Source organism: Cinclus cinclus, chromosome 32 (genome assembly GCF_963662255.1).
Source record: "Cinclus cinclus chromosome 32, bCinCin1.1, whole genome shotgun sequence".
NCBI lineage: Eukaryota > Metazoa > Chordata > Aves > Passeriformes > Cinclidae > Cinclus > Cinclus cinclus.
In genome coordinates, this window is record NC_085077.1 from 1648942 (window position 1) to 1665614 (window position 16673).

At 32.3% G+C, this 16673-nt stretch overlaps 1 protein-coding gene across 1 annotated transcript in view; it reads left to right on the top strand.

Annotated features, from left to right (window-relative positions):
- LOC134055479 (pre-B-cell leukemia transcription factor 4-like) overlaps positions 1 to 15716 on the top strand; it is a 30492-nt gene extending 14776 nt beyond the window's left edge. Inside the window, exons 6-9 of the mRNA XM_062511851.1 lie at positions 1232 to 1323; positions 2188 to 2252; positions 4071 to 4168; positions 15361 to 15716. Of these exons, the coding sequence (XP_062367835.1) occupies positions 1232 to 1323; positions 2188 to 2252; positions 4071 to 4168; positions 15361 to 15537 (432 nt within the window). The 3' untranslated portion in view covers positions 15538 to 15716. The remainder of the gene's footprint in view (positions 1 to 1231; positions 1324 to 2187; positions 2253 to 4070; positions 4169 to 15360) is intronic.
- Positions 15717 to 16673: the final 957 nt, after the last annotated feature.

The window sequence follows — 16673 nt, forward strand, 5'->3', positions numbered from 1 at the left end:
AATCCAAATACTTTTTGGGGAAAAAAGCTGTTTTTAACCCAAAAAATTTCAAATATTATGAAAAAAAAAACCATTTTAACCCCAGAAATTCCAACTATTGTTGAAAATAACTCATTGTAACCCTAAAAAATTCCAAATGTTTTGGACAAAAAAAAAAAAACAAAACAACATTTTAACCCAAAAAAATTCTGAATATTATGGGGGAAAAAAAGCTCATTTTAACCTGAAAAATTCCAAATATTTTGGAAAAATGCTCATTTAAACCCAACGAAATCACAAATATTATGGGAAAAAAACACATTCTACCTGGAAAAAAATTCCAAATATTTTGTAAAAAACCTATTTTAACCCACAAAAATTCCAATTATTGCAAAAACAGCTCATCGTACCCCCAAAAAATCCAAATATTTTGGGGAAAAAAAAATTATCCCAAGAAAATTCTAAATATTGTGGGGAAAAAAACCCCCCATTTTAACCAAAAAAAATTCAAAATATTTTGGAAAAAAAAAACCATTTTAACTCCCAAAAAAATCCCAATATTAAGTGTGAAAAAAGCCTGGATTAAACCCCCCCAAAAAATCCAAATATTATGGGGGAAAATTCCAAATATTAAGGGTAAAAAAAATGATCATTTTAACCCCAAAAATTCCAAATATTTTGGAAAAAAATCCCCTTTTTATCCCAAGAGAATGCCAAATATTGTGGAAAAAATTCTAAATATTGAAAAAACCCACCCATTTTAACCCTCCAAAATTCCCAATATTTTGGAAAAAAAAACCATTTTAACCCCCAAAAAATTAAAACTATTGTTGAAAATAGTTCATTGTAACCCTAAAAAATTCCAAATGTTTTGGACCAAAAAAACCCATTTTAACCCTAAAAAAATCCAGATGTTTTGGAAAAAAGCTGATTTTAACCCCCAAAAATTCCAGTTATTATGTGGAAAAAAGCTCATTTTAACCTGAAAAATTCCAAATATTTTGGAAGAATGCTCATTTAAACAAAAATCCCAAATATTATGGAAAAAAAAAACATTTTAACCCCAAAAAATCTGAGATATTATGGGGGGGGAAAAAAATTAACCTCAAAAAATTCCCAATATTTTGGGGAAAAAACCCCATTTTAACACCAAAAAACTCCAAATATTTTCTAAAAAAGCTCGTTGTAACCCCAAAAAATTCCAAATATTTTGGCAACCCGTCTTCTTCCCGGAATTCTGGGTTTTTCCCAGGTTTCCAACTGGTTTGGGAACAAGCGCATCCGCTACAAGAAGAACATGGGCAAGTTCCAAGAGGAAGCGAACGTTTACGGCGCCAGAAACGCCCGAAACGCCGAAATCGCCCGAAACGCCGAAAGCGACGAAATCGCCGAAATCGCCCGAAACGTCGAAATCGCCCGAAATGTTGAAATCACCCGAAACTCCCGAAACATTGAAATTGCCGAAATCGCCCGAAACGTCGAAATCGCCGAAATCGCCCGAAACGTTGAAATCGCCGAAATCGCTCGAAATGTTGAAATTGCCCGAAACGTTGAAATCGCCGAAATTGCCCGAAACATTGAAATAGCCCGAAACGTTGGAATGGCCGAAATCGCCCGAAACGTCCGAAACATTGAAATCGCTGAAATCGCCCGAAACGTTGAAATGGCCGAAATCGCCCGAAACGCTGAAATGGCTGAAATCACCCGAAACGTTGAAATAGCCCGAAACTCCCGAAACATCGAAATGGCCGAAATCGCCCGAAACGTTGAAATCGCCCGAAATGCTGAAATCACCCGAAACGTTGAAATTGCCCGAAACTCCCGAAACGCTGAAATGGCTGAAATCGCCCGAAACATTGAAATCGCCCGAAACTCCCGAAACGTCGAAATGGCCGAAATCGCCCGAAACGCTGAAATGGCCGAAATCGCCCGAAACGTCAAAATGGACGAAATCGCCCGAAACGTCGAAATGGCCAAAATCGCCCGAAACGCTGAAATCGCCCGAAACTCTGAAATCAACCAAAACGTTGAAATCGTCGAAATCGCCGGAAACGCCCGAAAGGTCGGAATCGCCCGAAACGCCGAAAATGCCCAAAACGCCAGAAACACCGAAATCGCCCAAAGCGCCAACAAAATTGCCAGAAACGCCCAAAATGTCGAAATCGCCCGAAACGTCGAAATCTCTCAAAACGCCGAAATCGCCCGAAACGTCGAAATGGCCGAAGTCTCCGCCCGCGGCCGGCGCGGCTCCTGCCCCGCGACGCCGACTTGCGGTGCGCGAAACGCCGTAATCGGCGCTGGGGGTAACGAGCGCTGCCGAGTTTGGGCGTTGGACGCGCTGTGCCGTCGGGGTTTGGGGTTTTTTTGGGGTGATTTTTGTTCTGGTTTATTTTCCTTTGATTTCGTTTTGATGTTGTTTTGTTTTCATTAATTTATTTTAATTTTATTTTCGTGTTCTACCATTCCATTTCATTTCATTTTAATGTCCTTTTATTTCCTTTAATTGCCTTTTATTCCCTTTCGTTTTAATGTCCTTTTCAATAATTTAATTTTATTTTCTTTTATTGAAATTTATTTCCCTTTCATTGCATTTTAATGTCCTTTTCTTTCCAATAATTTATTTTCATTTATTGAATTTTATTTCTCTTTCATTTTGTTTTAATGTCCTTTTCAATAATTTAATTTAATTTTCTTTTATTTAATTTTATTTCCCTTTCATTTCATTTTATTGCCCTTTTATTTCCTTTAATCACATTTTATTCCCTTTCATTTCATTTTAATGTCCTTTTCAATAATTTATTTTCATTTATTTATTTCTCTTTAATTTCATTTTAATGTCTTTTTATTTCCTTTAATTGCGTTTTATTCCCTTTCATTTCATTTTAATGTCCTTTTCTTTCCAATAAATTTATTTTCATTTTCATTTACTGGATTTTATTTCCCTTTTATTTCATTTTAATGTTCTTTTTTTTCCATTTATTTCTTTTAGTCTCCATTTATTTAATTTTATTTACTTGTTTTATTCCCTTTTAAAACCCATTTTGTTTCCTTTTATCTCATTTTTAATTCTCTTTTATTCCCTTTTATTCCCTTTCTTTAATTCTCTTTTATTCCCTTTTAAAATTCTCTTTTATTCCCTTTTAAAATCCATTTTATTTCCTTTTAGCCCATTTTTTATTCTCTTTGATTCCCTTTTATTCCCTTTTTAAATTCTCTTTTATTCCCTTTAAAAATCCATTTTATTTCCTTTTATTCCAATTTTTTATTCTCTTTTATTCTCTTTAAAAATCCATTTTATTTCCCCTTTATCCCCACTTTTAATTCTCTTTTATTGCCTTTAAAAATCCATTTAATTTCCCTTTTATCCCCACTTTTAATTCTCTTTTATTGCCTTTAAAAATCCATTTTATTTCCTTTTATCCCTACTTATAATTCTCTTTTATTCCCTTTAAAAATCCATTTTATTTCCTTTTATTCCTATTTTTTATTCTCTTTTATTCCCTTTTAAAATTCTCTTTTATTCCCTTTAAAAATCCATTTTATTTCCTTTTATTCCTATTTTTAATTCTCTTTTATTCTCTTTAAAAATCCATTTTATTTCCCCTTTATCCCCACTTTTAATTCTCTTTTATTGCCTTTAAAAATCCATTTAATTTCCCTTTTATCCCCACTTTTAATTCTTATTCCCTTTAAAAATCCATTTTATTTCCTTTTATTCCTATTTTTAATTCTCTTTTATTGCCTTTAAAAATCCATTTTATTTCCTTTTATTCCTATTTTTTATTCTCTTTTATTCCTTTTAAAAATCCATTTTATTTCCTTTTATTCCTATTTTTTATTGTTTTATTCCCTTTAAAAATCCATTTTATTTCCTTTTATTCCTATTTTTTATTGTTTTATTCCCTTTAAAAATCCATTTTATTTCCTTTTATTCCCATTTTTAATCCCTTTTTTTAATTCCATTTTACTCCCTTTTCATCTCACCTGAAGAACAAATTTCGGTGGGGTTTTCGCTCATAAAAATTCCTATTTTTAATTTAAATTTTTTGGGTTCTTTTTGCTTTTTTTTTTTTTTTTTTTTTTTTCCCCAGCTTCCTCTGGCTTTTTGAAGATGATAAATTCAGGAGATTCTTTCTTCGATTTTCACTCCTTGACTTCCTACCAGAGCCCTCCCAATGTGCAGTCCCAGGTCAGTGAGAAAAAACAGGAAAAATGGGAAAAAAAAAAATCCCAATTTTCTGCCCCCAATTCCAGAGGAATTGATTCTTTCCCATTTTTTATTTTTAATTATGACTGCTAATTAAGTTTTGTTAATTAATAAGAAGTTTGGTTATTGTTTTTTTTTTTTAATTTTTTATTTTTTTGCTGAAATTCTGCAATCGTCACGGGAATTTGGGGTGGGATTAGGAGGGAATGTCTTGAATAAAATCTGAAATTTTTAATGGAATTGTGGTTGAAATTGTCAGTGGAATTCCCACTGAAATTCCCACTGAAATTCCAAATTCTCATTAAAATTCTCACTGAAATTCCCATAAAAATTCCCATTAAAATTCCAACTTCCCACTGAAATTCCCACTGAAATTCCAAATTCTCATTAAAATTCTCACTGAAATTCCCATAAAAATTCCCATTAAAATTCCAACTTCCCACTGAAATTCCCACTGAAATTCCCACTGAAATTTACACTAAAATTCAAAAATTCCCAGTAAAATTCCCATTAAAATTCCCACTGAAATTCCCAGTAAAATTCAAATTCTCACTGAAATTCCCATTAAAATTCCGAAATTCCCACTGAAATTCCCACTGAAATTCCCACTAAAATTCAAAAATCTCACTGAAATTCCCAGTAAAATTCAAAATTCCTATTAAAATTCCTACTGAAATTCCCATTAAAATTCCAAATTCCCACTGAAATTCCCACAGAAATTCCCAAATTGCCTCTAAAATTCCAACCGAAATTCCCACTAAATTTCAAAATTCTCTCTGAAATTCCCACTAAAATTCCAAATTCTCAGTAAAATTCTCAAATTCCCACAAAAAATTCCAACCGAAATTCCCACTAAAATTATCACTGAAATCCCCACCTGAAATTCCCATTAATATTCCCACTGAAAATCCCAATAAAATTCAAAATTCCCACTGAAATTCCCATTGAAATTCCCACTGAAATTCCCACTGAAATTCCCACCGAAATTCCCACTGAAATTCCCACCAAAATTCCCAAATTCGCACTCAAATTCCCACCGAAATTCCCACCGAAATTCCCACCGAAATCCCCACTAAAATTCCAAATTCCCACCAAAATTCCCACTGAAATCCCCAAATTCCCATTAAAATTCCAAATTCCCACCGAAATTCCCACCGAAATTCCCACCGAAATTCCCACCGAAATTCCCACCGAAATTCCCAAATTCCCGCTGAAATTCCCATTAAAATTCCAAATTCCCACCAAAATTCCCACCGAAATTCCCACTGAACTCCCCAAATTCCCACTGGAATTCCCAATGAAATCCCCACCGAAATTCCCACTGAAATCCCCAAATTCCCACTCAAATTCCCATTAAAATTCCAAATTCCCACCAAAATTCCCACCGAAATTCCCACCGAAATTCCCATTAAAATTCCAAATTCCTACAGAAATTCCCACCGAAATTCCCAAATTCGCACTCAAATTCCCATTAAAATTCGAAATTCCCACCAAAATTCCCACCCAAATTTCCACTGAAATTCCCACTGAAATTCCCAAATCCCCGCCGAAATTCCCACCGAAATTCCCACTGAAATTCCCACCAAAATTCCCAAATTCCCATCGAAATTCCCGCCCAAATTTCCACTGAAATTCCCAAATCACCACCGAAATTCCCCCGAAATTCCCACTGAAATTCCCCCGAAATTCCCACTGGAATTCCCAATGAAATCCCCACCGAAATTCCCATTAAAATTCCAAATTCCCACTGAAATTCCCACCGAAATTCCCAAATTCCCGCTGGAATTCCCACTAAAATTCCCACCGAAATTCCCACCAAAAATTCCCACTGAAATTCTCAAATTCCCACCGAAATTCCCATTAAAATTACAAATTCCCACCGTAATTCCCACCAAAATTCCCATTAAAATTCCAAATTCCTACAGAAATTCCCACCGAAATTCCCAAATTCCCGCTGAAATTCCCATTAAAATTCCAAATTCCCACTGAAATTCCCACCGAAATTCCCACTGAAATTCCCAAATTCCCACTGGAATTCCCAATGAAATCCCCACCGAAATTCCCACTGAAATCCCCAAATTCCCACTCAAATTCCCACCAAAATTCCCACCGAAATTCCCATTAAAATTCCCATTAAAATTCCAAATTCCTACAGAAATTCCCACCGAAATTCCCAAATTCGCACTCAAATTCCCATTAAAATTCGAAATTCCCACCGAAATTCCCACCCAAATTCCCAAATCCCCACCGAAATTCCCACTGAAATTCCCACCGAAATTCCCACCGAAATTCCCAAATTCCCATCGAAATTCCCGCCCAAATTTCCACTGAAATTCCCAAATCGCCACCGAAATTCCCACCGAAATTCCCACCGAAATTCCCCCGAAATTCCCACTGAAATTCCCAAATTCCCACTGGAATTCCCAATGAAATCCCCACCGAAATCCCCACCGAAATTCCCATTAAAATTCCAAATTCCCACTGAAATTCCCACCGAAATTCCCAAATTCCCGCTGGAATTCCCACTAAAATTCCCACCGAAATTCCCATTAAAATTACAAATTCCCACCGAAATTCCCACCAAAATTCCCACTGAAATTCCCAAATTCCCACTGAAATTCCCAAATTCCCACTGAAATTCCCATTAAAATTCCAAATTCCTACAGAAATTCCCACCGAAATTCCCAAATTCCCACTGAAATTCCCATTAAAATTCCCAAATCCCCACCGAAATTCCCACTGAATTTCCCAATCCCCACCAAAATTCCCACCAAAATTCCCAAATCCCCACCGAAATTCCCAAATCCCCACCGAAATTCCCTTTTCATGGAATTCCCACTGCATTCCTTGGCTTTTTTTATTGTTTAATTTTTATTTTTTTATTTCCCCCCATTTTTTTGATTTGGTTTTTTTTAGCAGCTCGTCCCGCAGCAGCCCCGGAGTTCTCCGTACTCCACGCGGCGCCTCGATGCGAGTGGGGGATAATTCCCAAAAATTCCTAAACGTTCCTAAACGCTCCGAAAAGTTCCTAAATCTTCCTAAACGTTCATAAATATTCCTAAATCTTCCTAAAATGTTCCTAAAAGTTCCCAAATGTTCCTAAATATTCCTAAAATATTCCTAAATTTTCCTAAATGTTCCTGAACGTTCCTAAACATTTCTAAACGTTCCCAAATATTCCTAAATAATCCTAAATAATCCTAAATGTTCCCAAATCTTTCTAAAAGTTCCTAAATCTTCCTAAAAGTTCCTAAACGATCCTAAAAGTTCCTAAATTTTCCTAAACATTCCTAAATAATCCTAAATGTTCCTAAACGCTCCTAAATGTTCCTAAAAGTTCCTAAACCTTCCTAAATATTCCTGAACGTTGCTAAACGTTCCTAAATATTCCTAAATAATCCTAAATATTCCTAAATATTCCCAAATTTTCCTAGAAGTTCATAAATGTTCCTAAATGTTACTAAATAATTCCTAAAAGTTCCTAAACGTTCCTGAATGTTCCTAAACGTTCCTAAAAGTTCTCAAATGTTCCTAAATGTTCTTAAACGTTCCTAAAAGTTCCCAAATGTTCCTAAATGTTCCTAAAAGTTCCTAAACGTTGATAAACGTTCCTAAATATTCCTAAAATGTTCCTAAATATTCCCAAATTTTCCTAAATGTTCCTAAAAGTTACTAAATATTCCTAAAAGTTCCTAAACCTTCCTAAAAGTTCTCAAATGTTCCTAAATGTTCTTAAACGTTCCTAAATATTCCTGAATGTTCCTAAATGTTCCCAAACGTTCCTAAACGTCCCCTAAATGTTCCTAAACCTTCCTAAATGTTCCCAAATGTTCCCAAACGTTCCTAAATGTTCCTAAATATTCCTAAATAATCCTAAATGTTCTTAAACGCTCCTAAATATTCCCAAATGTTCCCAAACGTTCCTAAACGTTCCTAAATGTTCCCTAAATGTTCCTAAACAATCCTAAATGTTCCTAAATGTTCCCAAACGTTCCCAAAAGTTCCTAAAGGTTCCTAAACATCCCTAAACGTTCCTAAGTGTTCCCAAATGTTCCTAAATATTCTAAAATCTTCCTAAAAGTTCCCAAATGTTTCTAAATGTTTGTAAACGTTCCCAAATGCTCCCAAATGTTCCCAAACGTTCCTGAATGTTCCTAAATGTTCCTAAACGCTCCTAAATGTTCCCAAATGTTCCCAAACGCTCCTAAACGCTCCTAAATGTTCCTAAACCTTCCTAAATGTTCCCAAACGTTCCTAAAAGTTCCCAAACGTTCCCAAAAGTTCCTAAAGGTTCCTAAACATCCCTAAACGTTCCTAAATGTTCCTAAGTGTTCCCAAATGTTCCTAAATATTCTAAAATCTTCCTAAATGTTCCTAAACCTTCCTAAAAGTTCCCAAATGTTTCTAAATGTTTGTAAATGTTCCTAAATGTTCCTAAATGCTCCCAAATGTTCTCAAACGTTCCTGAATGTTCCTAAATGTTCCTAAACGCTCCTAAATGTTCCCAAATGTTCCCAAACGCTCCTAAACGCTCCTAAATGTTCCTAAACGCTCCTAAATGTTCCTAAACCTTCCTAAATGTTCCTAAATATTCCTAAATAATCCTAAATGTTCCTAAACATTCCTAAATGTTCCCAAACGTTCCTAAAAGTTCCCAAACGTTCCCAAAAGTTCCTAAAGGTTCCTAAACATCCCTAAACGTTCCTAAACGTTCCTAAGTGTTCCCAAATGTTCCTAAATATTCTAAAATCTTCCTAAAAGTTCCCAAATGTTTCTAAATGTTTGTAAACGTTCCCAAATGCTCCCAAATGTTCCCAAACGTTCCTGAATGTTCCTAAACGTTCCTAAACGCTCCTAAATGTTCCTAAACTTTCCTGAACATTCCTAAATGTTCCTAAATATTCCTAAATAATCCTAAATGTTCCTAAATATTCCTAAACATTCCTAAATGTTCCCAAACGTTCCTAAAAGTTCCCAAACGTTCCCAAAAGTTCCTAAAGGTTCCTAAACGTTCCTAAGTGTTCCCAAATGTTCCTAAATATTCTAAAATCTTCCTAAATGTTCCTAAACGTTCCTAAGTGTTCCCAAATGTTCCTAAATATTCTAAAATCTTCCTAAATGTTCCTAAACCTTCCTAAAAGTTCCCAAATGTTTCTAAATGTTTGTAAACGTTCCTAAATGTTCCTAAATGCTCCCAAATGTTCCCAAACGTTCCTGAATGTTCCTAAATGTTCCTAAACGCTCCTAAATGTTCCCAAATGTTCCCAAACGCTCCTAAATGCTCCTAAACCTTCCTAAATATTCCTAAATGTTCCCAAGCGTTCCTAAATAATCCTAAATGTTCCTAAACGTTCCCTAAACGTTCCTGAATGTTCCTAAATGTTCCCAAACGTTCCTAAATGTTCCCAAATGTTCCCAAACGTTCCTAAATAATCCTAAATGTTCCTAAACCTTCCTAAATGTTCCCAAATGTTCCCAAACGTTCCTAAATGTTCCTAAATATTCCTAAATAATCCTAAATGTTCTTAAACGCTCCTAAATGTTCCCAAATGTTCCCAAACGTTCCTAAACGTTCCTAAATGTTCCCTAAATGTTCCTAAACTTTCCTAAACCTTCCTAAATAATCCTAAATGTTCCTAAATGTTCCCAAACGTTCCCAAAAGTTCCTAAAGGTTCCTAAACATCCCTAAACGTTCCTAAACGTTCCTAAGTGTTCCCAAATGTTCCTAAATATTCTAAAATCTTCCTAAAAGTTCCCAAATGTTTCTAAATGTTTGTAAACGTTCCCAAATGCTCCCAAATGTTCCCAAACGTTCCTGAATGTTCCTAAATGTTCCTAAACGCTCCTAAATGTTCCCAAATGTTCCCAAACGCTCCTAAATGTTCCTAAACGCTCCTAAATGTTCCTAAACCTTCCTAAATGTTCCTAAATATTCCTAAATAATCCTAAATGTTCCTAAACATTCCTAAATGTTCCCAAACGTTCCTAAAAGTTCCCAAACGTTCCCAAAAGTTCCTAAAGGTTCCTAAACATCCCTAAACGTTCCTAAATGTTCCTAAGTGTTCCCAAATGTTCCTAAATATTCTAAAATCTTCCTAAATGTTCCTAAACCTTCCTAAAAGTTCCCAAATGTTCCTAAATGTTTGTAAACGTTCCCAAATGCTCCCAAATGTTCCCAAACGTTCCTGAATGTTCCTAAATGTTCCTAAACGCTCCTAAATGTTCCCAAATGTTCCCAAACGCTCCTAAACGCTCCTAAATGTTCCTAAACTTTCCTAAACATTCCTAAATGTTCCTAAATATTCCTAAACATTCCTAAATGTTCCCAAACGTTCCTAAAAGTTCCCAAACGTTCCCAAAAGTTCCTAAAGGTTCCTAAACGTTCCTAAGTGTTCCCAAATGTTCCTAAATATTCTAAAATCTTCCTAAATGTTCCTAAACCTTCCTAAAAGTTCCCAAATGTTTCTAAATGTTTGTAAACGTTCCCAAATGCTCCCAAATGTTCCTAAATGCTCCCAAATGTTCCTGAATGTTCCTAAACGCTCCTAAATGTTCCTAAACCTTCCTAAATAATCCTAAATGTTCCTAAACGTTCCCTAAACGTTCCTGAATGTTCCTAAATGTTCCCAAACGTTCCTAAAAGTTCCCAAATGTTCCCAAACGTTCCCAAACGTTCCTAAATATTCTTAAATCTTCCTAAATGGTCCTAAACGTTGCTAAACGTCTCTAAATATTCCTAAATGTTCCTGGAAATCCCACACTGGAATTGAATCCTTATTTTGAACTTATTGTAATTTTTGGGGGGTTTTAAAAATGGATTTTTAGGGGGTTTTACGTGATTTAAAATGGATTTTTAGGGGTTTTTTAGGTGATTTTGAATGGATTTTTAGGGATTTTTTAGGTGTTTTAAAATGGATTTTGAATTTTTTTTAACGTGTTTTAAAATGTAATTTTTCTTGCAGGTAAGTATTATATATTAGAGTTTTAATTTTTTTTTTATATTCTGGAAAATTATCACTTTATTAAAAATTATTATACTGCATATTTTATAATTATACATTAGAGTTTAAAAATATATTTTATTATCTTATAAATTATTTGATGAAATATTTTTATACGGTATATATTTTTATATATGCATTAGTTTTAAAAATATATTTTATATTCTGAAAAACTATTTGATGAAATATTATTATATATTATATACATGTTAGAGTTTTAAAATACAATTTTTATATTCTGAAAAAATATTTCATTCAATATTATTTCACTATATTTTATATATACATTAGAGTTTTAAGATATATTTTATATTCTGGAAAATTATTACCTTATTAAATGTTATTGTACTATGTATTGTTTATACATTAGAGTTTTAAAATATATTTTATATATTCTGGAGAATTATAACTTCATTAAAAATTATTATACTGTATATTTTATAAATATACATTAGAGTTCAAAAATATATAAATTATATTCTGAAAAATTATTATTTGATGAAATATTATTATGTATTATATATGTTAGAGTTTTCAAATATATTTTATATATTCTGAAAAATTATTACTTTATTATATTACATATTTTATATACATTAGAGTTTTAAATATATTTTATCTATTCTGGAAAATTATTGTTAAATATTATTATAATATATATTATATATACGTTAGAGTTTTAATATATATTATATGTACTATATATTCTATATAATTAATTTGTTTTAAATGCATTAAAGAAAGTCTATAAATTTAGATTAAAAGATATTAATTACAATCCTATACCTCATAATGTTTAAAGAGATTTTTTAGATTCTAAAATTTATTGTATTTTATATATATTTAAGAAAGTATATAAATTTAGGTTCAAATGGAGAAATTACACATCTGGACTTAATATGTTCTAAAATATATTTTACATTCTAAGATTTATTATCCTTTACACACATTAAAGGAAGTATGTAAATTTAGATTTAAATGTATCAATATTATTAATTAAATTAATTAAAGATATTAACGTACAAATTACGAATACATCCTTAAGAACGTGTTTTAAAATATATTTTGTATTCTAAAAAATGATTGCACTTCAAATGCATTGAGGAAAGTTTATAAATTCAGATTTGTACAGATGAAATTAGATTTATAGGTTGAAGTGTAGAAATTGCAAGCATGTGCTTTTAAAAGAAAATTGGCTTTATAAATGAATATTATACATGAAATAAAAGTGTTGAAATGTACAGCATTCTGTTTAGGTAGGCTCAAGATGTAAAATTATGTATCCGTTATATATTTTTTTGTAACATTTATATTATGTAAAATACATAATGTTACATAAAATATAACGGCGAGTATATTTGATATCTACATTATGAAATAGCATGCAGCATGTTTGATATGTTATATAATAGAAATATTATAGAAAGGATAATATACATGTTCTATAGGGTAGGTAACAGGTATATATTGCATTATTTTGTTCTATAGTATATTACAGATATACTATAATATACATAACATGAAATATAGACTATAATATGCAATGTATTATAATATATATTGCATTATTATATTTTTTTTTGGTATATTTTATTGTACATTTGTATTGTATATTTTTTTTTGCAGATTTTTATCCTGTATTTTTATCGTATTTTTTTTTGGTATATTTTTTAATATATTTTTATTGTATATTTTTATGGTAGATTTTTAATGGTAGATTTTTATGGTATATGTTTATTGTGTATTTCATTGTATATTTGTATCATATATTTGTATCGTATATTTGTATCGTATATTTTTATGGTATATTTGTATTGAGTATCTTTATGGTTTTTTGCATATTTTTAATATATTTTTATAATCTGTTTTATTGTATATTTTGGTGGTATATTTTTATCGTATATTTTTATCGTATATTTTTATCGTATATATTCATGGTATATTTGTGTTGTAAACCTTTATTGTATATTTTTTGCATATTTTTGATATATTTTTATAATCTGTTTTATTGTATATTTTTATGGTATTTTTTAATGGTATATTTTATGGTATATTTTTATTGGTTTTTTTTTGTTATATTTTTATCTAATTTTTTATGGTATATTTGTATCGTATTTTTTTTGTATATTTTTATGGTGTATTTGTATGGTATATTTTATGGTATATTTTTATTGTATATTTTTATTGTATATTTCTATTGTATATTTTTATGTCATATTTTTATCTAATATTTTTATGGTATATTTGTAGGGTATATTTTTATGGCATATTTGTATCGTATATTGTTTTGTATATTTTATGGTATATTTGTATGGTATATTTTATGGTATATTTTTATGATATATTTGTATGGTATATTTCATGGTATATTTGTATGGAATATTTTTATGGTATATTTTTATGGTATAGTTTTTGTATATTTTTATCATATATTTTATTTATTTTTATCATATATTTTTATCCTTTATTTTTATCATAAATTTTTATCGTATATTTGTATGGTATATTTTTATGGTATATTTGTATGGTATATTTTATGGTATGTTTCTATGGTATATTTCTATGGTATATTTTATGGTACATTTGTATGGTATATTTTATGTGATATTTGTATGGTACGTTTTTATGGTATATTTTATGGTATATCTGTATGGTATATTTTATGGTATATTTTATGGTACATTAGTATGGTATATTTTTATGTTATATTTGTGTGGTATATTTTATGGTATATTTGTATAGAGTATTTTTATGGTATATTTGTATAGAGTATTTTTATGGTATATTTCTATGGTATATTTTTATTGTGTATTTGTGTGGTATATTTGTAGGGTATATTTGTATAGAATATTTTATGGTACATTTGTGGGGTATATTTGTACGGTACATTTTATGGTACATTTGTATGGTATATTTGTATGGTGTATTTTCATGGTATATTTGATGCTATATTTGTATGGTGCATTTCTGTGGTATATTTGTAGGGTATATTTGTAAGGTATATTTTATGGTATATTTCTATGGTACATTTGTATGGCATATTTTTATGGTATATTTTTATTGTGCATTTGTATGGTATATTTGTAGGGTATATTTGTATGCTCTATTTATAGGGTATATTTATAGGGTATATTTGTATAGAGTATTTTTATAGTATATTTCTATGGTATATTTTTATTGTGTATTTGTAGGGTATATTTGTATGGTATATTTTATGGTACATTTGTATGGTATATTTTATGGTATATTTCTATGGTATATTTTTATTGTGTATTTGCATGGTATATTTGTAGGGTATATTTGTATGGTATATTTATAGGGTATATTTATAGGGTATATTTGTATGGTATATTTTATGGTACATTTGTATGGTATATTTGTATGGTACATTTGTAGGGTATATTTGTATGGTATATTTGTATGCTATATTTATAGGGTATATTTATAGGGTATATTTATAGGGTATATTTGTATGGTATATTTTATGGTACATTTGTATGGTATATTTTATGGTATATTTGTATGGTATATTTGTATGGTATATTTATAGGGTATATTTATAGGGTATATTTGTATGGTGTATTTGGTATATTTTATGGTACATTTGTATGGTATATTTGTATGATATATTTGTATGGTATATTTGTATGCTATATTTATAGGGTATATTTATAGGGTATATTTGTATGGTGTATTTGTATGGTATATTTGTATGGTATATTTGTAGGGTATATTTGTATGCTATATTTATAGGGTATATTTATAGGGTATATTTGTATGGTGTATTTGTATGGTATATTTTATGGTATATTTTATGGTACATTTGTAGGGTATATTTGTATGCTATATTTATAGGGTATATTTGCATGGTACATTTCTATGGTATATTTCATGGTATATTTGATATATTTTTATGTTATATTTGCATGATATACTCTTATTGATCAACACATGACGCCATCTATACAAATGACCTTTATATGACATTCCCCTCCCATTCATACTTACCTTGCCAATCTACATTTACATCAAATCCCCAAAAAAGAGGAGAAATCTTGGTTTTGTTTTTGTTTTTTTATTTTTTTTTTGAGACATCCCCAGGCCGTTCCATTCCCTTTTAAAACCGCCAGCGTTACGAGCACCAATTCTCATCATTTCCCGACGCCGCTCAGTTCCCGCTACACCGCGTGCACGCAATAAAAAGCTTAAAGCACTCCGACCATAAATTAATTAATTACATTTTAATTACCCCTCAGGCCGACGGCAGCTGGCAGGACTCCGCCACGCCCTCGTCCGTCGCCTCCCCCTCCGCAGACCCGGGCGGCGTCAACTCCGACGCCTCCAATTAATCCCAAAATAATCTCATGGAGGACTTTGGATATAGAGGTCAATTAACGTTAACGAATCGACGTCGCCGTCGGGCCGACGGAACGATTGAGTCGCGGTTCGTGAATTGATTACCTCAGATATTGATATCAATAGATCGCGATGGCAGCGACACCTCTACCTCTCATCGCCCCGCCGCGGGACAGGAAATTATTTATAATTCACTGCGTTTCGCCTCGGAAAATTCCGGGTTTTTTGGTTTGTTTTGGTTTTTTTTTTTTTTTTTTGGTTTTTTTTTAAAGGAAAAAACGCTACGGATTTTACACAAAAAAATTAAAAAAATAAAAAAAAAAGAAAAAAAAAAAAGCCTCGGCGTTCACCTGCGGTTTTACAGCAGGGAAAAAAACAAACAAACAAAAAAAGGGATTTATTTTCCTTTTCGTCCTTTTTTGTTTTACGCCGGGATTTCTGTTCTAGGTGAATAATTCCAATTAAACACCCCCCCCCCCCAAATATTGTAATGGTTTGTTCCCTGCATTGTAATTTTATGTGGGGAGTTCAGCTCGCTCTTAATTAATTTAATTAATTAACGGGAAAATGGCTTTAATTAAACTCCTCACTGGACGTCGCTCGCAGGTTCGGACATTGCGGCCGTGTCGCTCCAAGGGATTTCATGGGGGGAAAATCCAATGGCTTTACTTCTTCTGATGAAAAAGTAAAATTATTATAAAATATAAGGAAAAAAAAAAACCCAAATAGAACAGCCAATTCCCCATGGGAATTCAAGGGCTTTGTGCCATTCTGGTGCTGTTCACGGAGTCCGCCCATTTCAGGTGAGATTTTAGCAAAGAAAATAAAATTCCAAAGCCTTTTTTGTTTTTTTTTTTTCTTTTGTTTCTTTTTTCCCTACTTTCTCCTGAGTTCCCCCCCCCCCCCCCCCCGATCAGGTTTGGGCTCAGCGGGAACGGCGTGAGGGGTGGGAAAAGGGCGGGAACGGCGTGAGGGGTGGGAAAATGGCGGGAACTCCGTGAGGGGTGGGAAAAGGGCGGGAACGCCGTGAGGGGTGGGAAAATGGCGGGAACTCCGTGAGGGGTGGGAAAAGGGCGGGAACGCCGTGAGGGGTGGGAAAATGGCGGGAACGCCGTGAGGGGTGGGAAAA